Source organism: Carcharhinus amblyrhynchos, chromosome 10, assembly GCF_965287045.1.
Source record: "Carcharhinus amblyrhynchos chromosome 10, sCarAmb.v2.hapA, whole genome shotgun sequence".
Taxonomy (NCBI): Eukaryota; Metazoa; Chordata; class Chondrichthyes; order Carcharhiniformes; family Carcharhinidae; genus Carcharhinus; species Carcharhinus amblyrhynchos.
This window is the reverse complement of record NC_137333.1, coordinates 105,661,013-105,686,108: the sequence shown is the minus strand read 5'-3', so window position 1 is coordinate 105,686,108 and position 25,096 is coordinate 105,661,013. Positions and strand designations below refer to the sequence as shown.

The 25,096-nt window shown below is 45.6% G+C and overlaps 1 protein-coding gene across 2 annotated transcripts in view; it reads right to left on the bottom strand.

Annotated features, from left to right (window-relative positions):
* The window catches only part of lamtor1 (late endosomal/lysosomal adaptor, MAPK and MTOR activator 1), a 40,347-nt gene that overhangs the window by 12,727 nt on the left and 2,524 nt on the right, over positions 1–25,096 (bottom strand). Inside the window, exon 2 of one of the 2 annotated variants that reach the window (XM_080197720.1) lies at positions 23,299–23,436. In XM_080197720.1, coding sequence (XP_080053846.1) covers positions 23,299–23,322 — 24 coding nt within the window. In that variant the 5' untranslated portion in view covers positions 23,323–23,436. Of the gene's footprint in view, positions 1–13,431; positions 13,569–23,298; positions 23,437–25,096 lie in introns of those variants that run through there. The other variant, XM_080197719.1, reaches the window with a different exon arrangement.

Sequence of the window (25,096 nt, the reverse complement as noted above, 5' to 3'; positions counted from 1 at the left end):
CACATTCTCCTCGTGTCTGCGAGGGTTTCCTCCGGGTGCTCCGGTTTCCTCCCACAGTCCAAAGATGTGCAGGTTAAGTTGATTGGCCATGCTAAGAAATTGCTCCTTAATGTTCAGGGATGCGTAAATTAGAGGGATTAGTGGGTATAATATGTAGGGATATGGGCCTAGGTGAGATTGTGTTTGGTGCAGACTCGATGGGCCAAAGGGCCTCTTTCTGCACTGTAGGGTTCTATGTTAGTAGTCATCCACATTGCTGTGGCTCTGGAGTCTGGTGTAGGCCAGACCATGTAAGGACAGCAGTGAATCACTTCTAGTCAAAAATCATTTCTTTGTCACCATTACCGATACGAATTTTGAAATCCAGATTTTTTAATTGAATTTAAATATCACCAGCTCCTGTGGTGGGATTTGAACCTGTTTCCACAGCATTAATCCCAGTCTCTGGATTACTGGTCCAGTTACCAACTGAAGAATCATCTTACAATAGTCAGGGAGGCGATAGCCTTATGGTATTATCATTAGACTATTAATCCAGAAACTCAGCTAATGTTCTGGAGACTTGGATTTGAATCCCGCCACGGCAGATGGTGGAATCTGAATTCAATTAAAAAATATCTGGAAGTAAGAATCTACTGATGACCATGAAACCATTGTTGATTGTCGGAAAAACCCATCTGGTTCACTAATGTCCTTTAGGGAAGGAAATCTGCCATCCTTACCCGGTCTGGCCTATATGTGACTCCAGAGCCACAGCAATGTGGTTGGCTCTCAACTGTCCTTGGGCAACAAGGAATGGGCAATAAATGCTGGCCAGCCAGTGATGGCCATGTCCCACCAATGAATAACAGCAATCAACAATCTCAAAACAAACAAAACATGAGTTTAACAGCACAGAGCGAATGGCAAAACTGTAACACTGGAAACAAACCAAGTACAAAGTACTTTCCAGTTTGGGGGGAAACGTTAACCAAATTTTCTAAAAAAGAAACCATTAGCAACTCATTCTTCCTCATCTGAAGTGATAACCGTCTCTCCTCTGCATTTACACCAGTTGTCTCAAGTCCCAAGCACATCCCCCAACACCTGCCTCCTGTTGCGAGTGAGGATTTATGGACACTCTCTGGCGCGGTAACACATCTTCCAAGAAATTCCAAACTATGACACATATTTCCATCTCCTGCCCGAAATCCTGCCGGATTGTCAATAACCGGAGCTTCAATTCATGTTCACCTTCAAACCAGGCTGTCGATAGAAAATTCAAAAAGAGAAGTGAAATCGGAAATAAGAGGGGGCAGACAGAAGGTGAAACTGGTAGAAAATATCAAAGGGAACGTAAAAATCTACTGTCGGCAAAGAAACAGAGAGAGGAAGGGTGGGGCCATTTGGTGAGCAAACAGCAGACCTACTCATGGGAGGTAAAGGACATGGTTGGGCTATTTTGCATCTGTCTTTACCAAAGTGAAAAAAAAGTCATTGTGAAAATCATTGACATGAGATGGGCTAAAAATGGATAAAGAGGAAGTATGAGAAAGATTGGCTGTACTAAAATTCTCCAGGACCAGATATGCCCGGAGTGACCGAGAAAAGTAAAGGTAGAAATTGTGGAGACACCGGCCATAACCTTCAAATCCTCATTAGTTTGTAATACCTTTGCAGGGACCATATCAGAGATCTGGAGAATTGCAAATGTTGTACAATTATTCAAAGAAGGAAAAACCCTGACTGACTAAAGGCCAGAGTTCGAACCCTGCAGGGGGGAGGGATGATAAATCTGGGACACAATTAACAGTCACTTATACCAGTATGGATTAGTTAAAGAGAATCAGCATGGACCAGTTAAAGAAAATCACAGAAAACTACAGTGCAGAAGAGGCCCTTTGCCCCATCAAATCTGTACTGACACGTGAAATGTCCTGACCTGCCCACCTCATCCCACTTGTCAGCCCTTGGCCCATTGCCTGGAATGCTATAATGTGCCAAGTACTCATCCAGGTACTTTTTAAAGGACGAGAGGCATCCCACCTCCAACATCCCCTCAGGCAGCACATGCCAGACTGTCACCACCCTCTGAATAAAAATGTTTTTCCTCGAATTGCCCCAAACCTCCCACCCCTCACTTTTAACTTGTGTCCCCTTATTACTGACCCTCCAACTAAGGGGAACAGCTGCTCCCTGTCCATGCCCCTCAGTCTTCTCTGCTCCAATGAAAACAATTCAAGCCTATGCAACCTCTCTTCATAACTTATGTGTTCCACCCCAGGCAGCATCCTGGTGCATCTCCTCTGCACCCACTCCAGTGCATTCATGTCCTTCCTATAATGTGGAAGCCAGAACTGCACACAGTACTCCAGCTGTGGCCTCACCAAAGTTCTATACAACTCCATCATGACTTCCCTGCTTTTGTAAAGTCCACCACGATTGATAAAAGGCAAGTGTACTATATGCCTTTTTCGCTACCCTATTTAAGAACATTAGAACCCAATAACGAGGAGCAGGAGTTGGCCATCTGGCCCCTCGAGCCTACTCTGCCATTCAATAAGATCATGGCTGACCTTTTCATGGACTCAACTCCACTTACCTGCTGCTCACCATAACCCTTAATTCCTTTACTGTTCAAAAATTTATCTACCTTTGCCTTATAAACATTCAATGAGGGACTGCTTCACTGGGCAGGGAATTCCACAGATTCACAACCCTTAATGTGAAGAACTTCCTCAACTCAATCCTAAATCTGCTTCCCCTTACTTTGAGGCTGTGCCCCCTAGTTCTAGTTTCACCTGCCAGTGGAAACAACTTCCCTGCTTCTATCTTATCTATTCCCTTCATAATCTTATGTGCTTCCATAAGAACTCCCCTCATTTTTCTAAATTCCAATGAGTATAGCCCAGTCTACTCAGTATCTCGTAATAAGCCAACCCTCTCAACTCCGGAATCAACCTAGTGAATCTCCTTTGCACCCCCCCTCCAGTGCCAGTATATCCTCAAGTAAGGAGGCCAAAACTGTACACAGTACTCCAGGTGTGGCATCACCAGCACCTTATACAGCTGCAACATAATCTCGCTGTTTTTAAATTCCATCCCTCTAGCAAAGGAGAACCAAATTCCATTTGCCTTATTATCTGCTGCACCTGCAAACCAACTCCTTGAGATTTCTGCACAAGGACACCCAGATCCCTCTGCACAGCAGCATGCTGCAATTTTTTACCATTTAAATAATAGTCCATTTTGCTGTTATTCCAACCAAAATAGATGACTTCACATTTACCAACATTGTACTCCATCTGCCAGATCCTCACCCATTCACTTCGACTATCTATATCCCTTTGCAGATTTTCAGCATCCTCTGCACACTTTGCTCTGCCACTCATCTAAGTATCACCCGTGAATTTTGACACACTACACTTGGTCCTTGTGTACCTGCCTTTATGCCTTCAGGGATCTATGGACAAATGCACCAAGGTCCTTTTGTTCATCGTAACTTCCCAGGGTCAGACCTTTCATAGTATACCTCCAAATTAATTCTTCCAAAATGCATCACCTCACACTTTGCAGGGTTAAATTTCACCTGCCACTTCTCTGCCCATTTGACCATTCCGTCTGTATCTTCCTATAACCTTACGGTTAACCACCTGGCCAACCTTTGTCATCAGCAAACTTATTCATCTTACCCCCCAGAGTCATCTATGCTATTTATATAAATGACAAACAATAGGGGGCCCAGCACGGACCTCTGTGGTATGCCACTGGCTTCCAGTCACTAAAGCAGCCATCTGCCACCACCCTCTGTCTCCTACTGCTAGGAGAATTATGAATCCACCTTATCAGATCACCTATATCCCATGTGCGTCAGCCTTCATAATAAGTCTCCCATGTGGGACTTTGTCAAAGGCTTTGCTGAAATCCATATAAACAACATCAACTGCACTACCCTCATCCACACACTTGACTATAGAAAGCATGCTTTCAGGTTGTATCACAGCTTGGTATGGCTCCTACTCTGCCTAGGACCGCAAGGTCATGAACGTAGCCCAATCCATCACGCAAACCAGCCTCCCATCCATTGACTCTGTACACAGTTCCCACTGCCTCAGCAAAGCAGCCAACATAATAAAGGACCCCACACATCCCAGACATTCTTCTCCCCTTCTTCCATCAGGAAAAAGATACAAAAGTCTGAAGTCACATACTAACCAACTCAAGAACAGCTTCTTCCCTGCTGCTGTCAGACTTTTAATAGAACACTGCAGCACAAACAGGCCCTTCGGCCCGCAAGTCGCGCGGATCATATCCCTATCTACCAGGCCTATCTATAACCCTCCATCCCAACAAATCCCATGTACTCATCCAGAAGTCTCTTAAAAGACCCCAATGAGTTTGCCTCCACCACCACCGACGGCAGCCGATTCCACTCACCCACCACCCTCTGAGTGAAAAACTTACCCCTGACATCTCCTCTGTACCTACTCCCCAGCACCTTAAACCTGTGTCCTCTCCTAGCGACCATTTCAGCCCTGGGAAATAGCCTCTGAGAATCCACCCTATCTACACCTCTCAACGTCTTATAAACCTCTATCAGGTCACCTCTCATCCTTCGTCTCTGAGCTGGACACAATTTCAAATATTGCAAATCACAAAATTTGGAAATATCATGAACAGTGAGGACAGCAATAGCAAGAGAACATAGATAAGTAGATGGAATGGGCAGGCACGGAGCAGAAGAATTTAAGAGAGAAATGTGAAGATACATTTTTGGCACAAAGAACACAGTCAATATGAAATGAAGGGAAAATTCTGAAGGAGAAGCAGGTGTAGAGGGACCTGGGGGTTTTTGTGCACTAATAGTTGAAGGTTGGCAAGATTGGTTGAGAAAGTGGCTAAAAGGCATAGGGGACCCTGGGTTTTACAAACAGAGAGCACAAAGCAATGATGTTACGATGAAGCTTTACAAATCAATGGCTTGGCCTCAGTTGGCGTATTGTGCCCAATTCTGAGCACCAGGCTTAAGTAAGGTCATGAAGGCATTCAAGGGGGAGCTGAAGAGACTCTATGACTGCAAATAATTCAAAGGATGAGGAACTTCAGTTACAGGGACAGATTGAAAAACCTGTTCCCCTTAGAGAAGGCAAGGTTGAGAGGATTTAGTAGAGGTTTTCTAAATCATGAAGGGGCTGGACAGTGGATACTATTCCCATTGATGGGGGAAATTAAGAACTAGCGGGCACATATTCAAGATAATTGGCAAAAAAAAGCAATGATGACACGAGATAATTTTTACATGGCAAATGTACCATCAGTTGTAACACAAAAGCCAGTGCCCTTGTCTGTCAGAAGGTCCTGGCTTCAAATCCCACTCCAGACACTTGAGCATAAGATCTAGACTGAAGCTCCCAGTGTGGTATTAAGAGAGTGCTGCTTTGGTAGAAGAGCCATTTTTCAAATGAGACATAAGAGCTCTTCCTGTCACTTTAGGTAGATATAAAAGATTTCCTGGCACGACTGGTCCACTTCAATATTTGTCCCTTAACAAATATCACAATCAGATTATCTCGTCACAATTCCATGACTGATAGTGGGATCTTGCTGTACACAAACTGGTTGCCAGTTTCTTACACTGACTACACTTCAAAGTAATGTACAGACACTACGGAAACCCAAATATTTATTTCAGTGTTCCACCTGATACATTTTACCAAAATACATAATTTCACCCCAAAACCCTGGTCTGGTAATATTGAATTAGTAAATTTCACCTCGGCTTCACCTGACAAAACAGCAGCGCTCAAAGCTTGCGATTTCAAATAAACCTGCTGGACTATAATCTGGTGAGGGGGCTGAGGGGCAAGTGAGGAAGGAATTTTAAGATTATGGAAGTGGACATGGCATGTATGGGACTGGAACTAGGAGGCCATTAATACCACATATCCAACCGGGAATTCAGGAGAAACGTCCTTAAAGAGAGAGTTGGGAGAATGTGAAACTCGCTTCCACGTGCAGTTGATGTAAATAGTATAGAAGCATTGAATGATGAGGGGGGTAGTAGATCAACAAGTGAGAAAGTAATAAAAGGATACTCTGATACGGTAAAAGAAAGCTCATGGAGTATAAATACCAACATGGATTTGGGGACTGACTGGTCTGTAACCTAAATATAATTTATTGAAAGGTAGGACACTGTTTTCAAATTACTGATGTGAATTAGTGAGTCTCTAATTTAAACAAACATTTGGGATTAACTTTGTTTATGTCCTTAACAAGCTTACAAACTTAAAAGGTGCAACATGGCATGAGCTGTTCAACCTCAAAAGGAGGGAAGAAGGGAGAGGATTTCCTCACTGCAGGGCACCAGAATCAAACGGAAAGGGGAAGTTGTCACAGACAAGAGTAGATCCTTTATAGGGCGAGTCAGGAGAAGCACGAGTACAGCATCAGGAATATCAGGACTCTCATTTGTTAAAAATCCAAATGGTCAAATACAGACAGACCTGTTCAGGCCCTTGCACTGTATAAAATAATTTAAAAATTACTCAAATGCCTGAGGCAGACTGAGACTGCTGAACAATCACAAGTTGCAGACAATTCACCACCTCCACCACAAACACACAGTGGTAGCCGTGTGTACCATCTACAAAGTGCACTGCAGGAATGCACAAGGACTCCTTACACAGCACCTTCCAAACCCACGATGTCTATCGTCTAGAAAAACAAGAGCAGCAGACACAAAGGAACACCATCAACTGGAGATTCCTGTCCAAATCACTCAATCTTAACTTGGAAAGATATCAGCCATTCCTTCACTGTTGCTGGGTTAAAACCCTAGAACCCCTTCCCTAACAGCACTGTGGGCTTATCTACAGACTGCACTGGTTTAAGGAGGAAGCTCACCGCCATCTTTTTGGGCAATTAAGAATGGGGACTAAATATTGACAATAGCCAGCGATGCTCACATCCCAGGAACAATACAATAATGTCACTGGGTTCTCATGAGAAATACAACATTGAACCACTGTTGACAACTTGCATTTATGCAGCACTGGAGCATTATCGGACAAATCTGACATCAAACCACATGGAACAATATTGGGAAAGGGCACGTTTGCACAAACACCTTAAAGGAGAGAGAAACTGAAGATTACGAGAAGGATTTCTAGAGATTCAGGTTGGCTGCCAATGGAGGAACTGATAAAAATCAGAGATTCTCAAAAGGCCAGAGTTGGAGAACATAGAACATTACAGCGCAGAACAGGCCCTTTGGCCCACGATGTTGCGCCGATCAATTAAGAAAAAAGCAATGACCCTCTAACCTAAACCAATTCCTTTCCATCCATAAACCTATCCACGGACCTCTTAAACGCCCCCAAACTAGGCGCATCTACAACTGCAGCAGGCAGGGCATTCCATTCCCCCACCACCCTCTGGGTAAAGAACCTACCTCTGACATCTGTCCTATAACGACCACCCCCTAATTTAAAGCTATGTCCCCTCGTGCTAGCTTTCTCCATCCGAGGAAAAAGGCTATCACTGTCCACCCTATCTAAACCTCTAATCATCTTATATGTTTCAATAAGGTCTCCTCTTAGCCGCCTTCTTTCCAACGAAAACCACCCCAAATCCTTCAGTCTCTCCTCATAGGACCTTCCCTCCATACCAGGCAACATCCTGGTAAACCTCCTCTGCACCCTCTCCAATGCCTCCACATCCTTTCTATAATGTGGGGACCAGAACTGCACACAATACTCCAAGTGCGGCCGCACCAGAGTTTTGTACAGTTGCAACATGACGTTGCGGCTCCTAAATTCAATCCCCCTACCAATAAACGCCAAGACACCGTATGCCTTCCTAACAACCTTATCGACTTGATTTCCAACTTTCAGGGATCTATGCACATATACACCTAGATCCCTCTGTTCGTCAACACTATTCAGAGTCCTACCGTTAGCCCTATACTCTACACATCTGTTATTCCTGCCAAAGTGAATTACCTCACACTTTTCCGCGTTAAACTCCATCCGCCACCTCTCGGCCCAGCTCTGCAACTTGTCCAAGTCTCTCTGTAAACTCTGATACCCCTCTTCACTATCTACCACTCCTCCGACTTTGGTGTCATCAGCAAATTTACTAATCCATCCTTCTATACCCTCATCCAGATCATCTATAAAAATGACAAACAGCAGTGGCCCCAAAACAGATCCCTGAGGCACACCACTTGTAACCAAACTCCATGACGAATACTTTCCATCAACCACCACCCTCTGTCTACTATCAGCTAGCCACATCCTGATCCAATTAACTAAATCACCCTCAATCCCATACATCTGCATTTTCTGCAGAAGCCTTCCATGGTGAACCTTATCAAACGCCTTACTAAAGTCCATATATACCACGTCAACTGCCTTACCCCCATCCACCTCTTTGGTCACTTTTTCAAAAAACTCAATAAGGTTAGTAAGGCACGACCTACCCTTCACAAAACCGTGCTGACTATCTCCCATCAATTCATTACTCTCTAAATAACTATAAATCCTATCCCTAATAATTTTTTCTAATACTTTGCCCACAACAGAAGTAAGACTCACCGGTCTATAATTCCCAGGGAAGTCTCTATTCCCCTTCTTAAACAATGGGACAACATTCGCTATCCTCCAGTCTTCTGGCACTATACCTGTGACCAACGACGACCTGAAGATCAGAGCCAGAGGCTCTGCAATCGCCTCTCTTGCCTCCCAGAGAATCCTAGGGTAAATCCCATCCGGCCCAGGGGGCTTATCTATTTTCAAACCCTCAAGAATATCTAGCATATCCTCCTTATCTACTGTAATACCATCCAGTTTACAACCCTGTAACCCAGTGTTCTCCACAACTACATTTACGTCTCCCTGCGTGAATACCGAAGAGAAATATTTGTTCAGTGCCTCTCCAATCTCTTCCGGTTCCACACATAACTTCCCACTGCTGTCTCTGACTTGCCCTACCCAATCTTCTATTCTTAACATATCTAAAGAAAGCCTTAGGATTCTCCTTAATCCTATCAGCCAAAGTCTTCTCGTGTCCTCTTTTACCTCTTCTTAACTCCCTCCTGGCTAATCTATAGCTTTCCAGTGCACTACCTGAGCCCTCAAGCCTCATCCTGACATAAGCCTTTTTCCTTTTAACCAGCGAATCAACTTTTTTAGTGCACCACGGTTCCCTTGCTCGACCATTTCCTCCTTGCCTGACAGGGACATACTTATCAAGGACTCGCAGTAGCTGCTCCTTGAATAAACTCCACATTTCGGATGTTCCAAGCCCCTGTAGTTTCCTAGTCCAACCTATGCTCCCTAATTCTCTCCTAATAGCCTCATAATTACCCTTACCCCAGCTATAACTACTGCCCGAGGTTCATGCCAATCCCTTTCCATCACTAAGGTGAATGTAACCGAATTGTGGTCACTATCACCAAAATATTCACCAACTTCCAAGTCTAACACCTGGTCTGGCTCATTTCCCAGCACCAAATCCAATATAGCCTCACCTCTAGTTGGCCTATCTACATACTGAGTCAAAAAACCTTCCTGCACGCTTTGTGTAAAAACTGACCCCTCTAATGAGCTAGAGCTATAGCTATTCCAATCAATATTAGTAAAGTTAAAGTCTCCCATAACAATTACCCTATTACTTTCACTCCTGTCCAGGATCGTCTCTGCAATCCTTTCCTCTACCTCTCTAGAACTTTTAGGAGGTCTATAAAAGACTCCCAACAGGGTGACCTCTCCTCTCCTATTTCTAATCTCAGCCCATACTACCTCAACAGACAAGTCCTCATCAAACTTCTTTTCTGTCACTGTGATACAGTCCTTGACTAATAATGCTACTCCTCCCCCCCTTCTACCCCCTTTTCTACTCCGACTGAAACATTTGAACCCCGGAACCTGCAACAACCATTCCTGTCCCTGCTTTATCCATGTCTCTGAAATGGCCACAACATCAAAGAAGTGGGGTCTTCAGATTTTTACCTGTTACACAGAACTCACCATTGTCTTCTGTATTAAAAAAATTCCTACAAGAGTCACAAATCCTCCCTCAGCTAAACTGAGGGAAGAAATCCACACTTGCACTCAAAGCAATGCCACAGGAGGCTAAAAATCATTACAAAATATGGGAAACATTTTACCAGGTCAGGGGTCAGCAGCCACACCCATAGCCAATGCTTTTAAATTTATTCATGGAATGTGGGCTTTGCAGGCTAGACCAGCATTTACTGCCCATTCCCAATTGCCCGTGAGAAGCTGAGCTGCCTTGAGTTGCTGAGGTGTAGGTGCATCCACTGCACGATAGGGAGGGAATTCCAGGATTTTGATCCAGCGACAGTAAAGCAGCAGTGATATATTTCCAAATCAGGATGGTGAGTGGCTTGTGGGAAGCAAACCTCTCTTCACACCAATCTGAGGTCCCTACCTGCTTCAAGGCGACAACCAACATCCCAGTACCAAAGAAAAGCCAGGCAGCGTGCCTTAATGAGTATCGTCCAGTGGCTCTGACGTCTATCATTATGAAGTCCTTCAAAAAGTTAGTCATGGCATAAATTCATTCCTGCTACCAGACTGCCTGAATCTACTACAGTTCGCCTATAGCCGCAACAGGTCCACAGAAGACGCCATCTCCCTGGCCTTGCGTTCAATCCTGGAATACCGAGATAACAAGGACACCTACGTCAGGCTCCTATTCATAGACCACAGCTCAGCCTGGAATACCATTATTCCGATAAGACTCATCTCCAAACTTCATGGCCTAGCACTCAGCTCCTTCCTCTGCAACTGGATCCTAACCCACAGACCGCAGTCAGCAAGGATAGGCAACCTCTACTCCACAATCATCCTTAGTACTAGTGCTCCACAAGGCTATGTTCTCAACCCCCTACTATACTCCTTGTGACCAAATTCCCCTCCAACTCAATTTTCAAGTTTGCTGACGGCACCACTGTTATGGGTCAGATCTCAAATAGTGATGAGACAGAGTACAGGAATGAGATAGAGAATCTGGTGAACTTGTGCAATGACAATAATTTCCCCCTCAATGTCAACAAAATGAAAGGGATAGTCATCGACTTCAGGAAGTGGAGAACATGCTTTTGTCTACATCAATGGGGACAAAGCAGAAATGGTCGAGTGTGTCAAGGTTTTAGGTGTCCAGATCACCAACAACCTGCCCTGGTCCCTCCATGCTGACACTAGTTAAGAAAGCCCAACAACACCTCTACTTTCTCAGAAGACTACGAAATTTGGCATGTCAGCTACAACTCTCACCAATTTCTACAGATGCACCATAGAAAGCATTCTTTCTGGTTGTATCACAGCTTGGTCTGACTCCTGCTCTGTTCAACACCGCAAGAAACGACAATGGGTCGTGAATTAATCCCAGCCCATCACACACTCCCATCCACTGACACTATCTACACTTGCTGCTGCCTCGGAAAAGCAGCCAGCATAATCAAGGACCCCACGCACCCTGGACGTTCTCTCTTCCACCTTCTTCCATTGTGAAAAAGATACAAAAGTCTGAGATCGTGTACCAACCAACTCAAAAACTGCTTCTGTGCTGCAATCAGAATTTGAATGGACCCACCTCGCACTAAGCTAATCCTTCTTTACACTCTAGCTATGACTAACGCTATATTCTCCACTCCTTCCCTTCTATGTGCGTTTGCTTTGTCTGTGTAGCACACAAGAAACAATACTTTTCACTGTACACTAATACATGTGATGATAATAATAAATCAAATCAAAATCAAAAGATGGTGGTGTTCCCGGCCCCTATGGCCTTTGTCTTTCTAGATGGCAACGCAATGATTTGAAACTTTGGCAAGTTCCTTAAAACCCCCAATGCTGGAATTCAGTGATTGTAATGCCATTGAACATCAAAGCAAGATGCTTAGATTCTCCCTTGTTGGAGGTAGTCATTGCCTGCCACTTGCGTGGCTTGAATGTTTCTTGCCACTTGTCAGCCCAAGCTTGGATACTGTCCAGGTCACACTGTGCTCTAACGTGGACTGTTTCAGTATCTTCAGAGTCATTGTACAATCATCAGCAAACATCGCAACTTCTGTCCTTATGATGGAAATCTGGTCATTGATGTTTGGGCCTAGGACACTATCCCAATGAACTTCTGCAATGATGTCTCAGGACTGAGGTATTTGACCTCCATCAACTGCAGCCACCCTGATTAGTGACCAGTATGACTCCAACCAGCAGAGAGCTCCCCCCACTCACCACCACCATTCCCACTGATTCCAGATTCACTCAGGCTCTTTGATGCCCCACACAGTCAAATGCTGCCTCGATATCACTGGCAGCCACTCTCACTTCAGACGTTCAGTTTGAACCAAGGCTGTAATGAGATCAAGTGCTGAGTGATCCTGGCAGAACCCAAACTGAGCATCACTGAGCAGGTTGTTGCTTGATAGCACTGTTGATGACCCTTTCCATCACTTTACTGATGACTGCAAATAGTCTGATGGGGCAGTAATTGGCCAGGTTGGGTTTGCCCTGCTTCTTATGTACATAATATATCAGGGCAATTTTTCACGTTGCAGGGAAGATGCCAGTGTTTCTAACTGTGCTGGAACAGCCTTGCTGGGGATGTGGGAAGTTCTGAAGTACAAGTCTTCAATACCAGATCTTCAATAGCCAGAATATTATCAGGGACCATAGTTTTTTGATATCATACGGAGTGAAGTCAATTGGCTGGAGATGAACATCTGTGATGCTGGGGAACCTCTGGAAGAGGCTGTGATGGCACGTCCACTCAACAAGTCTGGCTGAAAATGATAATACATTCTTCAGCCTAATCTTTTACACTAATGTGCCGGATTCCTCCATCATTGAGGATGGGGTTATTTGTGAAGCCCCATCCTGCAGTGAGTTAATTGTCCACCATCATTCATGACTGGACGTAGCAGACGACAGAGTTCCGATCTCATCTATTGGCTGTGGAATGGTTTTGCTCTATCACTTGTAGCTTCTGCTAGTCCTGCACTGTAGCTTCACCAGTTTGACACCTCATCTTTAAGTGTGCCAGATACTGCTTCTGGCACACCCTCCTGCAACTCTTCATTGGGGTCATACAGCCTCACCCCTCCCACCCCCCGGTTCATGGGTCTCCCAACCTCCATCCCCTAGTTTAGGGGTCATCCAGTACCACAACACCCCCCCCCACCCCATGGGTTCAGGGGTCACACACCCACCCTCAGTGCAGGGGTCACTCACACCCACCCCCAGTGCAGGGGTCACTCAGGCCTCACAGACCATTCACCCCAAAGGCTGCAGCTTTAACTCCAGCTGATATTTCAAGGGAATTTAAACATTTTATTTGCAGAACAGGGTTAGGGTTCATTAATAACGAACAATAAATTAATGAGAGTGGGAGAGAGCTCCCCGGTCTCCAGCTCCCCCTCACCTGTTCACTGGTGTCGCCTTCACTGCTGTAACAACAGCCCATTGTGGATCCCGGGAGGAGCGCAGGCCTCGGCCTCCCCTATTTACAACATCACCTGATCGGGCCTAGCAACCGCTGCCTCACTTCCGGCAGCTCCTGCCGATCAGCAACGAGAACGCCCACACAGCAACGTCACTTCCGCTCACACATGGCATCTCACTTGGGCCCGCCCACTCTGACATCACTTCCGCACAGGCCTGTCACTCTGCATCGGACCCGCCTGTGATAGAACATCACTTCCGCTCAGGACTGTCAGTCTGCATCGGACCCGCCTGTGATAGAACATCACTTCCGCTCAGGACTGTCAGTCTGCATCGGACCCGCCTTTGATTTAACATCACTTCCGCCCGGGCCTGACAATCTGCTTCGAACCTGCCTATGATATAACATCACTTCCGTCCACGCCTGCCAATCATGCTGGGACCTGCCCATAGAGTGACCTCACATCCCGCTTCCGATCCTCAAACACGCACTACGCCTGCGTGGGCCTGGAAGCCAGGCTCTGATTCTCACGTGACGGGTTAGAGGTCAGGGAGCAAATGTCAGTGAAATATCTAATTATACAAAGTCTGGATTTTTGGTTTTTTTCTGTCCAGAAACTTGAGCAGATTTGAACCTCTTTACTTTGGACAAAGCTACATAAAGTTAATGGGATCTTACAGAATTGTTATGTGCAGAAGGAGGTTATTCGGCCCATGTGTCTGTGCTGGCCCTTCGATGGCTGACTCTCCTCAGGCCAATCTCCCACCCCTTCCCTGTCAACTCTGCCTCCATCGCACCCAGGCACTGAACCACTTGCTACCAGAATAAACTTTCTCCTCATCATTTTTCACCAGTTACCTTAAGCCTGGCTCTCAATCCATTCACCAATGAGAACGTCCTCTCCCCATTATCCCCCACTAACATTATATTGCTTGAAAGTTTAAAAATTTGTTTCCTGCACTCCAAGATCTAGGTCATTAATCTATATCGGGGAAAGCACGGGTCCCAATACCGATCCCACCTCTACAAACCCTCCTCTAGTCCAAAAAACCTCCATTGTCGATGACTCTCTCTTGTCGCTCAGCCAATTTTGCATCTGTGTGTTGTTCCTGTTCCCTTTGTTCCAATGAGCTATTGCCTTCCTTCTCTATGAATGGTATGCTTTGTCTGTATAGTGTGCAGAAACAATATTTTTCACTGTATACTAATACATATGACAGTAATGAATAACTTTCCTCACAAGTCTTCCATGTGGCATTTATACACTACATCAACAGCATTACCCTTGTCAAACCTTTATATCACAACATCAAAAACCTCCAGCCACTTATTCAAACATACTCTTCCTTTAACGATTCTATGCTGGTTTGCCTGAATTAAACACATTTATCCACATGACTAAGGATATGTTGGCCTTCATATTAAAAGGATTTGAGTATAGGGGTAGGGATGTTTTGCTGCAATTGTATAGGGCATTGGTGAGGCCACACCTGGAGTATTATGTGCAGTTTTGGTGTCCTTGCTATAGAGGGATTTCAGTAAAGGTTTACCAGACCAAATTTGCTGATGACACCAAGATTGGGGGAAAGGCAAATTGTGTGGAGGGTGTGGAGAGTCTGCAGAAGGATCTAGATAGGCTGGGCGAATGGGCCAGGAAATGGCAAATGGAATTTAATGTTGGCAAGTGTGAGGTGGTCCACTTTGGTAGGAAGAATGGTAGGAAGGACTATTACTTACGTGGCGAAAAACTGCAGCAGGCGACGGTGCAGAGGGACCTCGGGGTCCTTGTGCATGAGTCGCAAAAACCCAGCTTGCAGGTGCAGCAGGTGGTCAGGAAGGCGAATGGGATGCTGGCCTTCATAGCGAGGGGGATTGAATATAAAAGTAGGGAGGTCTTGCTGCAGCTGTATAGGGCATTGGTGAGGCCGCAGCTGGAGTACTGTGTGCAGTTTTGGGCGCCGCACCTGCGCAAGGATATTTTGGCCCTGGAGGGAGTGCAGAGGAGGTTTACTAGGCTGATACCAGAGTTGAGGGGATTGAGCTATGAGGAGAGGCTGAATAAACTAGGCTTGTACTCGTTAGAGTTTAGAAGAATGAGGGGAGATCTCATTGAGACGTATAAGATGATGAATGGGATGGATAGGATAGAGGTGGAGAGACTCTTCCCGCTCAAAAAAGACAGTAGGACTAGGGGGCACAGCCTCAAGATAAAGGGGAGGCGGTTTAGAACGGAGTTGAGGAGGAACTTCTTCACTCAAAGGGTGGTGAATCTCTGGAATTCTCTGCCCGTTGAAGTGGTGGAGGCTGCCTCGCTAAATATTTTTAAGAAGCGGGTTGATGGGTTTTTGATAAGAGAGGGGATTAAGGGTTATGGGGAGAGGGCGGGAAAGTGGAACTGAGCCACAACAGATCAGCCATGATCTTATTGAATGGCGGGGCAGGCTCGAAGGGCTAGATGGCCTACTCCTGCTCCTATTTCTTATGTTCTTATGTTCTTAGACTGAATCCTGGAATGGTAGGTCTGTCATATGAGAAGAGACTAAGTTGGTTAGGATTATACTCAATGGAGTTTAGAAGAGTGAGAGAGGATCTCATAGAAACTTATAAAATTCTAACAGGGTTAGACAGGATAGATTCAGAAAGAATGTTCCCAATGGTGGGGGAGTTCAGAACTAGGAGTCATAGTTTGAGGATAAGGGGTAAACTTTTTAGAACTGAGGTGGGGAGAGATTTCATCACCCAGAGAGTAGTGATTGTGTGGCATTCACTACCACAGAATGTAGTTGAGGCCAAAACATTGTCTAATTTCAATAAGAAATTAGTTATCGGTCTTGAGGCCAAAGGGATCAAGGGAATTTCAGGGGAAGGGGGATCAAGATATGGAATTCAATGATCAGCTACGATCAAACAATGGCGGAGCAGGCTCGAAGGGCCGAATGGCCTACTCTTGCTTCTAGTTTGTATATTTCTATTGTGAACTGTAATAAAAACCCATCTGGTTCACTAACGTCCTTTAGGAAAATAAATTTGTTGTTCCCGACTTGGTCAGGTCTACATGTGACTCCAGACCTACAGCAATGTGATTGACTCTTTGTAATGACTCAGGAAACCCGACAGGAAAGAAACATCATTTATTACAGAATGATGTGTGGGTTAGGTTGATTGGCCATGCTAAATTGACCCTAGCATCAGGGGGATTAGCAGGATAAATGCATGGGGTTACAAGAATGGGGCCAGGGTGGGATTATGGTCAGTACAGACTCGATGGGCCAAATGGCCTCCTTCCTTACTGTAAGGATTCTCTGATCCAAAGTAAAATGACTACCATGTGTATACATACTAATCCTTACCTTGGATGACAATTCAGCAAGCCCAGTCCTGGGCCTGCCTTATAAAACGATCAGATAATGAGCTCCAGCTGGGTCGGCCACAATTAGAAGTCTCACAACACCAGGTTAAAGTCCAACAGGTTTACTGTGTTTACCCCAGTCCAACGCCGGCATCTCCACATCAGAGGCCACAATTGTCAGGGAACTCATACTCAACAAGCCCAGGGAGATCAATCAATGATTCCCATGGACCTAATGCGGGTTATCACACTTGTAAAAAAATGCTCTCTGAAGTGGCCTAACAAGGCACTCGGTTCAAGAACAATTAGAGAGGGGCAACAATTACTGGCTCAGCCAGTGACAGTCACACGCCATGAACGAATGAAAAAAATTGTGCTCAATTCTGAGCACTGTAAAGATGTGAAGGCATTGGAGAGAGTGCAGAAAGGTTTCACAAGAATAATTCCAGGGTGAGTCATCTCATTGAGACGTATAAGATGATGAATGGGATGGATAGGATAGAGGTGGAGAGACTCTTCCCGCTCAGAAAGGATAGTAGGACTAGGGAGCACAGCCTCAAGATAAAATAGGGGGGTGGTTTAGAACGGAGTTGAGGAGGAACTTCTTCACTCAAAGGGTGGTGAATCTCTGGAATTCTCTGCCCGTTGAAGTGGTGGAGGCTACCTCGCTAAATATTTTTAAGACGCGGGTTGATGGGTTTTTGATAAGCGAGGGGATTAAGGGTTATGGGGAGTGGGCGGGAATGTGGAACTGAGCCACGACAGATCAGCCATGATCTTATTGAATGGCGGGGCAGGCTCGAAGGGCTAGATGGCCTACTCCTGCTCCTATTTCTTATGTTCTTCTGTTCTTATGTTCTTATAAAGATGGATTGAAGAGGTTAGCACTGGTAATGACCCATTATCCTGATCCTCTATTTCCTGTTGGCCAATGCACTTTCCATGCATCATGTGAGCTTTTATCTTGCGCAATCCCCTCTTCTGCAGCAATTTGGACAGAGTGACTTAAGGACAGAAAATGTCACAATTGTAAATTATCTTCACCAAGGAGTGTGCAACAATCATTGATTTTGTTTTTGATATTTGTAATAACTTGGATGTTGGAATACACAAAATTGCCAATGATACCAAACTTGGAGGTGGTTTAAATAGTGAGGGTGATACCAACTGACTGCACCAGGATAAAGTTAATCTCGGGGTTGGGCAAGCAGGTGGCAGATCATGTTTAATACAGAGCGGTGTGAGGTGATAGTAATGGAAAGTCACAGTTGCCATGTGAGTGTACCTTTAAGGAAGGTTTTTTTAAATCATGGAGCTTACAGCTTCAGCGATGTCACTGGGGGTGGAGCTCAGCTGCGGCAGTCAGGTGATAGGGGATTTTCCTTTCGGCTTTCAATTTTGTTTTGGAAAGCGGTTTAGCAACAAGCTAAGAAGCAGTCTCTTTCTCTCCCCGTTTTTTCCTCTTTGTTTGGTTCTGCCTTAAAGAAGCTGTGTTCTGGGAAACAGATTCGACTACAACCTCTTCTGAGTTTCTTCACAAGGAATTTGCATCACTCAGCCCAGGAGGACTCCTGTTACAAGTGGGCATTAACCTATGCTGCGTTGTGCTTACTTGGAGGGGTTTGTGTATTATTGTGTAAATGTTGGTTTTGGTTGAAATACATGAGAAGTATTTCCTTAAGAATTATACATTATCGTGGTTGTTGCGATTCTTGTTTGTAATTGTTAAAGGTTCTTGCTCATTGTCTTACTGTACATGTCAACAATATCCTTAATTAAGCTTTGTTTTTGATAAAAGCTCCTCGTGGGTGAGTTGAATCATACCTGGAGGGAAACCTCTCAGGGTCATCCTCGCCAAACTCAACATAAAACATTACAGGTCAGGCGAGTGTCATAGAACCCTTGGGAGTATCCGACCTGGCTTGAAACACAATCCTGAAACTTTAAGTCTGTTTCTCCTTCTACAAATGCTGCCAGGCTTTCCTTTATTCTTTCACAGGATGCGGGGCACTGACGGTCGTCAGTAATTTTATTGTCCATCTCGAGTTGCCCCTTGAGAAGGTGGCGGTGAGCTGCTTTCTTGAGCTGCTGCAGTCCATGTGGTGTAGGTACACCCATAGTGCTGTTCGGGAGGGAGTTCCAGGTTTTGACCCAGCGACAGCGAAGGAATAGCCAATATATTTCCAATCAGGATGGTGAGTGGCTTGGAGGGGGACCTCCAGGTGATAGATTTCATTATCATCACACGTACTGCGATACAGACATGTGGAAGCAGATACAATCGTGACTTTTAAGGGGCTTCTTGACAAGTACATGAGTAGGATGGGAATAGAGAGATATGGTCCCCGGATGGATAGGGGGTTTTAGTTCAGTCGGTGCAGGCTTGGAGGGCTGAAGGGCCTGTTCCTGTGCTGTCATTTTCTTTGTTCTTGTAATCTTGCCAGTATGTGTAAAGCTGCTCCCACAGGGGTGTCAATTACCTATGTTAATGGGCAAGGATCATTTTTTCCCCACAAACTCTCTCCAGCTCTGATGATATCCTGGCAATGGGCTGTGGGCTCTGGCCTCTGAAATGAATTGATGTAAGAATCTCCATTAACAGCAGCCCCTCTGGGTTATTTAGTGGAGTCTCACTGCCACCTGGTGGCTACACTGAAAAGTTAATCCGCAATCAGAAGAAACACAGTGTAAGGGATCGTTGCGTGTCTCACAAAGACTGGGGGCTCGTGTGGGGGAACGTAAACCGGTTGTTGGTTTTTATAACTATCGACATCTCCAAGGTCCAGCCCCGCATGAGCGGCACGGTGGCCCATTGGTTAGCTCTGTTGCCTCACAGTGCCAGGGACCTGGGTTCGATTCCCAGTTCGGTCCACTGTCTGTGTGGAGTTTGCACATTCTCCCTGTGTCTGCGTGGGTTTCTTCCGGGTGCTCCGGTTTCGTCCCACAGTCCAAAGATGTGCAGTTAGGTGAATTGGCCGTGCTAAATTGACCCTCATGTCAGGGGGATTAGCAGGATAAATGTGTGGGCTTATGGGAATAGGGCTTGGGTGGGATTGAGGTTGGTACAGACTCAATGGGCTGAATGGCCTCCTTCTGTACTGTAGGGATTCTATGATTCTTTGTCAATATTATTGATAATTACACTGTGAAATAAATGAAGGGTATTTCTACACCTATACATGGGGATAGCTGGGACACTGGTGGTGGGAAGAAATGTTAACTCTGTACTCAGACAATAAATTCTTTCTGCAAAAGAAAGATGCTCTGTCTCAGTTTTGGCCTCTCGAGTTTTACAGCTCAAAAAGAGGCCCTTCAGCCCATCCTGTCTGTGCTGGCCATCAAGCACCTATCTATTCTAATCCTATTTTCCAGCACTTGCTCCATATTGTTTCAATGGGATTCAAGTATTCATCTAAATGCTTCTTCAATGCTGTGAGGGTTCCTGCCTCTCCCACTGTTTCAGGCAGTGAGTCCCAAATTCTCACCGCCCTCTGGGTGAAAAAGCTTTTCCTCAAATCCTCTCTAAACCTCCTGCCCCTTACCATAAATCTCTGCTCCCTGGTTATTACATAACATAAGAACATAAGAAATAGGAGCAGGAGTAGGCCATCTAGCCCTTCGAGCCTGCCCCACCATTCAATAAGATCATGGCTGATCTGTCGCTGCTCAGTTCCACATTCCCGCCCTCTCCCCATAACCCTTAATCCCCTCTCTTATCAAAAACCCATCAACCCGCGTCTTAAAAATATTTAGCAAGGCAGCCTCCACCACTTCAACGGGCAGAGAATTCCAGAGATTCACCACCCTTTGAGTGAAGAAGTTCCTCCTCAACTCTGTTCTAAACCGCCCCCCTTTTATCTTGAGGCTGTGCCCTCTAGTCCTACTGTCCTTTCTGAGCGGGAAGAGTCTCTCCACCTCTATCCTATCCATCCCATTCATCATCTTATACGTCTCAATGAGATCTCCCCTCATTCTTCTAAACTCTAACGAGTACAAGCCTTGTTTATTCAGCCTCTCCTCATAGCTCAACCCCCTCAGCTCCGGCATCAGCCTAGTAAACCTCCTCTGCACTCCCTCCAAGGCCAAAATATCCTTGCGTAAGTACGGCGCCCAAAACTGCACACAGTACTCCAGCTGCGGCCTCACCAATGCCCTATACAGCCGCAGCAAGACCTCCCTACTTTTATATTCAATCCCCCTCGCTATGAAGGCCAGCATCCCATTCGCCTTCCTGACCACCTGCTGCACCTGCAGGCTGGGTTTTTGCGACTCATGCACAAGGACCCCGAGGTCCCTCTGCACCGTCGCCTGCTGCAGTTTTTCTCCACGTAAGTAATAATCCTTCCTACCATTCTTCCTACCAAAGTGGACCACCTCGCACTTGCCAACATTAAATTCCATTTGCCAGTTCCTGGCCCATTCGCCCAGCCTATCTAGATCCTTCTGCAGACTCTCCACACCCTCCGCACAATTTGCCTTTCCACCAATTTTGGTGTCATCAGCAAATTTCGACACCCTACACTCGGTTCCCTCCTCCAGATCATCTATATAAATGGTAAATAGCTGAGGCCCCAGCACCGACCTCTGGGGCACTCCACTAGTCACCATCCGCCAATCCGAATAGCACCCATTGACCCCCACTCTCTGCCTCCTATTTGACAACCAGTCCTCTATCCACGCTAACACCCTACCCCCAACTCCATGCCCCCTGACCTTCTGCAATAACCTCTTGTGAGGTACCTTGTCAAACGCCTTCTGAAAATCAAGAAAGACCACATCCACCGGCTCTCCTCTATCCACTGCCCTAGACACATCCTCATAGAACTCCAATAAATTTGTCAGACACGACTTCCCCTTAACGAAACCATGCTGCGTCTGCTCTATCAAGCAATTCCTCTCAAGATGCCTCGCTATTTCCTCCTTGATGACGGATTCTAACATTTTACCTACAACAGATGTTAAACTAACCGGCCTATAATTCCCCGCCTTTTGCCTGGCACCCTTCTTAAACAACGGCGTAACATTAGCCGTTTTCCAATCTTCCGGCACTTCCCCGGAATCCAGCGACGTCTGGAAAATAACCACCAAGGCATCCACTATCACCTCCGCCATTTCTTTCAGAACCCGCGGATGCATTCCATCCGGTCCTGGGGACTTGTCCACAATCAGCCCCTCCAGTCTGTTGAGCACCGCCTCTCTAGTAACAGTAATGTCATTAAGACCCTCCAGTCCTACCACCTTTCCATCTCTAAATCCGGCAAATTATTCACGTCCTCCTCCGTGAAGACCGAAACAAAAAAGTTATTCAGGGCCTCAGCCATTTCCCCATCCCCTACCACCAAGTCCCCCTTCTCATCCTCTAAGGGACCAACGTTCACCCTAGCCAGCCTCTTCCTTTTTATATATTTATAAAAACTCTTGCTATCCTTTTTTATATTAAGCGCTAGCCCAGCTTCATAGTTTCTCCTACCCTTCTTTATCAACTTCTTTGTCAATCTTTGTTGACATTTAAACCTCTCCCAATCCTCTTCTCGCCCACTACTCTTAGCTACTCTAAACGCCTCCGCTTTTAATTTAACACTTTCCTTCACCTCCTTCGTTATCCACGGCTGATTACCTCTCCTCCTACGGTCCTTTTTGACCATCGGAATAAATTTCTGCTGAGCACCAAGAAAGATCTCCTTAAAGATCCTCCACTGCTCCTCAGCAGACCTACCTTCCAACGCGCTCCCCCAGTCCACATTCGCCAATTTTTCTCTCATCCTACCGTACTCCCCTCTATTCAAACCTCGACTTAATTGATCCTCGACTTAAGAGGAAACATTCTTTCTACCTACCCTATATCCCTCATTATTTTGTAAACCTCAGTCAGGGTCCACCCTCAGCCTCCTCTGCTCTAAGATAAACAACCCCAGTCTAACCAGCCTCTCTCCACAGCTGAAACACTCCAGCCCAGGAAACGTCCTGGTCGATCACCTCTGTAACTCTCTCCAGCGCAATCACAACCTTCCCATAGTGTGCTGACCAGAACTGCACACAGTACTCTGGCTGTGGCCCAACCAGTGTTTTATACAGCTGCATTATAACCTCACTTGAGTATCTTTAAAGCAGAGATAGGTTCTTGATTAATAAGGGGATCAGGGGTTACGGAAAAAGGCAGGAGAATGGAGATGAGAAAAATATCAGCCATGATTGAATGGCAGAGTAGATGGGCTGAGTGGCCTAATTCTGCTTCTATGTCTTGTGGTTTTATGGTCTCCCTGCCTTGTATTCAATGTCTTGGCCAATAAAGACAAGTATCCCATATGTCTTCTTAACCACTTTATCTACCTGTCCAGTGACCTTTGAACATGCACCCCAAGATTCCTCTGGACCTCTGGAATTCCTAGTATCCTAACATTCACTTTCTAGTCCCTTGTCTTGTTAGTCCTCCCAAAATGCATCACTTCACAATTTTCAGGGTTAAATTCCACTTGCCGCTGTTCCGCCCATCTGACCTGCTGTCCATATCGTCCTGTCATCTCAGGCTTTCCCCCTCACTATCTCACCACCAATTTGTTGAGTTGTGTCCGATCCTGGGGTCCCACACTTTCGAAAGGATGTCTGGGTCTTGGTGAGGGTGTGGAGAGGATTTACTGGAACGGGAGCAGGAGTGACAGACTTCGATTAATGCAGAGAGACTGGAGAAGCCAGGATTGTTCCCTTGGAGCAGAGAAGGATTAATGGAGAGGTTCAAAATTAGGAATGGTTTGAAAAGAAAAATCCCTGTTACTGGCAGGAGGGTTGGTAAGTAAAGGCAGTGGAAGCAGATTCTTTCAAAAGGAAATTGGATAAACGCATGAAAGGAAAGGTGTTGCAGGGCAGTGGGGACAAGGGCAGGGGAGTAGGATGAACTGAACAAAGTTTATTTATTTGTCACAAGTAGGCTTACATTAACACTGCAATGAAGTTACTGTGAAAATCCCCTAGTCGCCACACTCTGGCACCTGTTCAGGTACACTGAGGGAGAATTTAGCATGGCCAATTCACCTTACCAGCACGTCTTTTGGAGTGTGGGAGGAAGCCCACGCAAACATGGGGAGAATGTGCAGACTCCGAGACAGTGACCCAGGCCAGGAATTGAACTCGGGTCCCCGGCGCTGTGAGGCAGCAGTGCCACCCTATGGCTATTTCAAAAAATTAACACAGGCACCATGTCCCCTTTCTGTGTTGCACCATTTTGTGATTTCTTCCCCACCCTTTGCTGCCCTGAGATGGTGTCATTTGATCTGATTTTGGAATGACTGGTAACAATTAAGAGGTTTGCTTCAGAGGATGGTTAAAAAGTCAGATGTGTTGCTGTGGGACTGGAGTTACATAGACCAGGCTGGTCGAGGCTGGGACATGTCCCTCCCCTCAACGTCATGTCATCGAGTGAGTAACAATCCAGCAGGTCACTGTTACAGATCCCACTATTTTATCTCCAGATGGCTTTCCTGCTGAATGAAAATTCTCAGTCTACAGGTGGGATTTGAACTCAAATTCTCCAGATTATGAATTGAATATTTTAAAATATGTATTCCAGAACGTATCAGAGGCAGAGGGCAACTAAGTGTCAACTGCATTCCTGTGAATCTGCAGTCCTATGCAGGCCAGACCAGGTAAGGAAGGCAAATGGTATGTTGGCCGTCATAGCGAGAGGATTTGAATATAGAGGTGTTTTGCTGCAATTGTAAAGGACATTGGTGACGTCACACCTGGAATATCGTGTGCAGTTTTGGTCCCCTTATCTGAGGAAGAATGTCCTTGCTATAGAGGGAGCACAGCGAAGGTTTACCAGGCTGATTCCTGGGTTGAGATTATATTCACTGGAATTTATAAGAATGAGAGAGGATCTCAGAGAAACTTATAAAATTCTAACAGGATTAGATGGTGGAGACCATAAGATCCATAAGACATAGGAGCAGAATTAGGCCACTCGGCCCATCGAGTCTGCTCTGCCATTCAATCATGGTTGATATTTTTCTCATCCCCATTCTTCTGCTTTTTCCCCCATGACCCCTGATCCCCGTATTAATCAAGAACCTTGATTCGATAGATTAGGGTAGATTCAGAAGGAATGCTCCCAGTGGTGGGGGGAGTCCAGAACTAGGGGGTCAGAGTTTGAGGATAGGGGGTAAACCTTTTAGAACTGAGGTGAGGAGAAATGTCTTCACCCAGAGGGTGGGGAATGTGTGGAATTCACTCCCACAGAAAGCAGATGAGGCCAAAAGGTTGTGTGATTTCAAGAGGAAATTAGACACAGCTCTTGGGGCT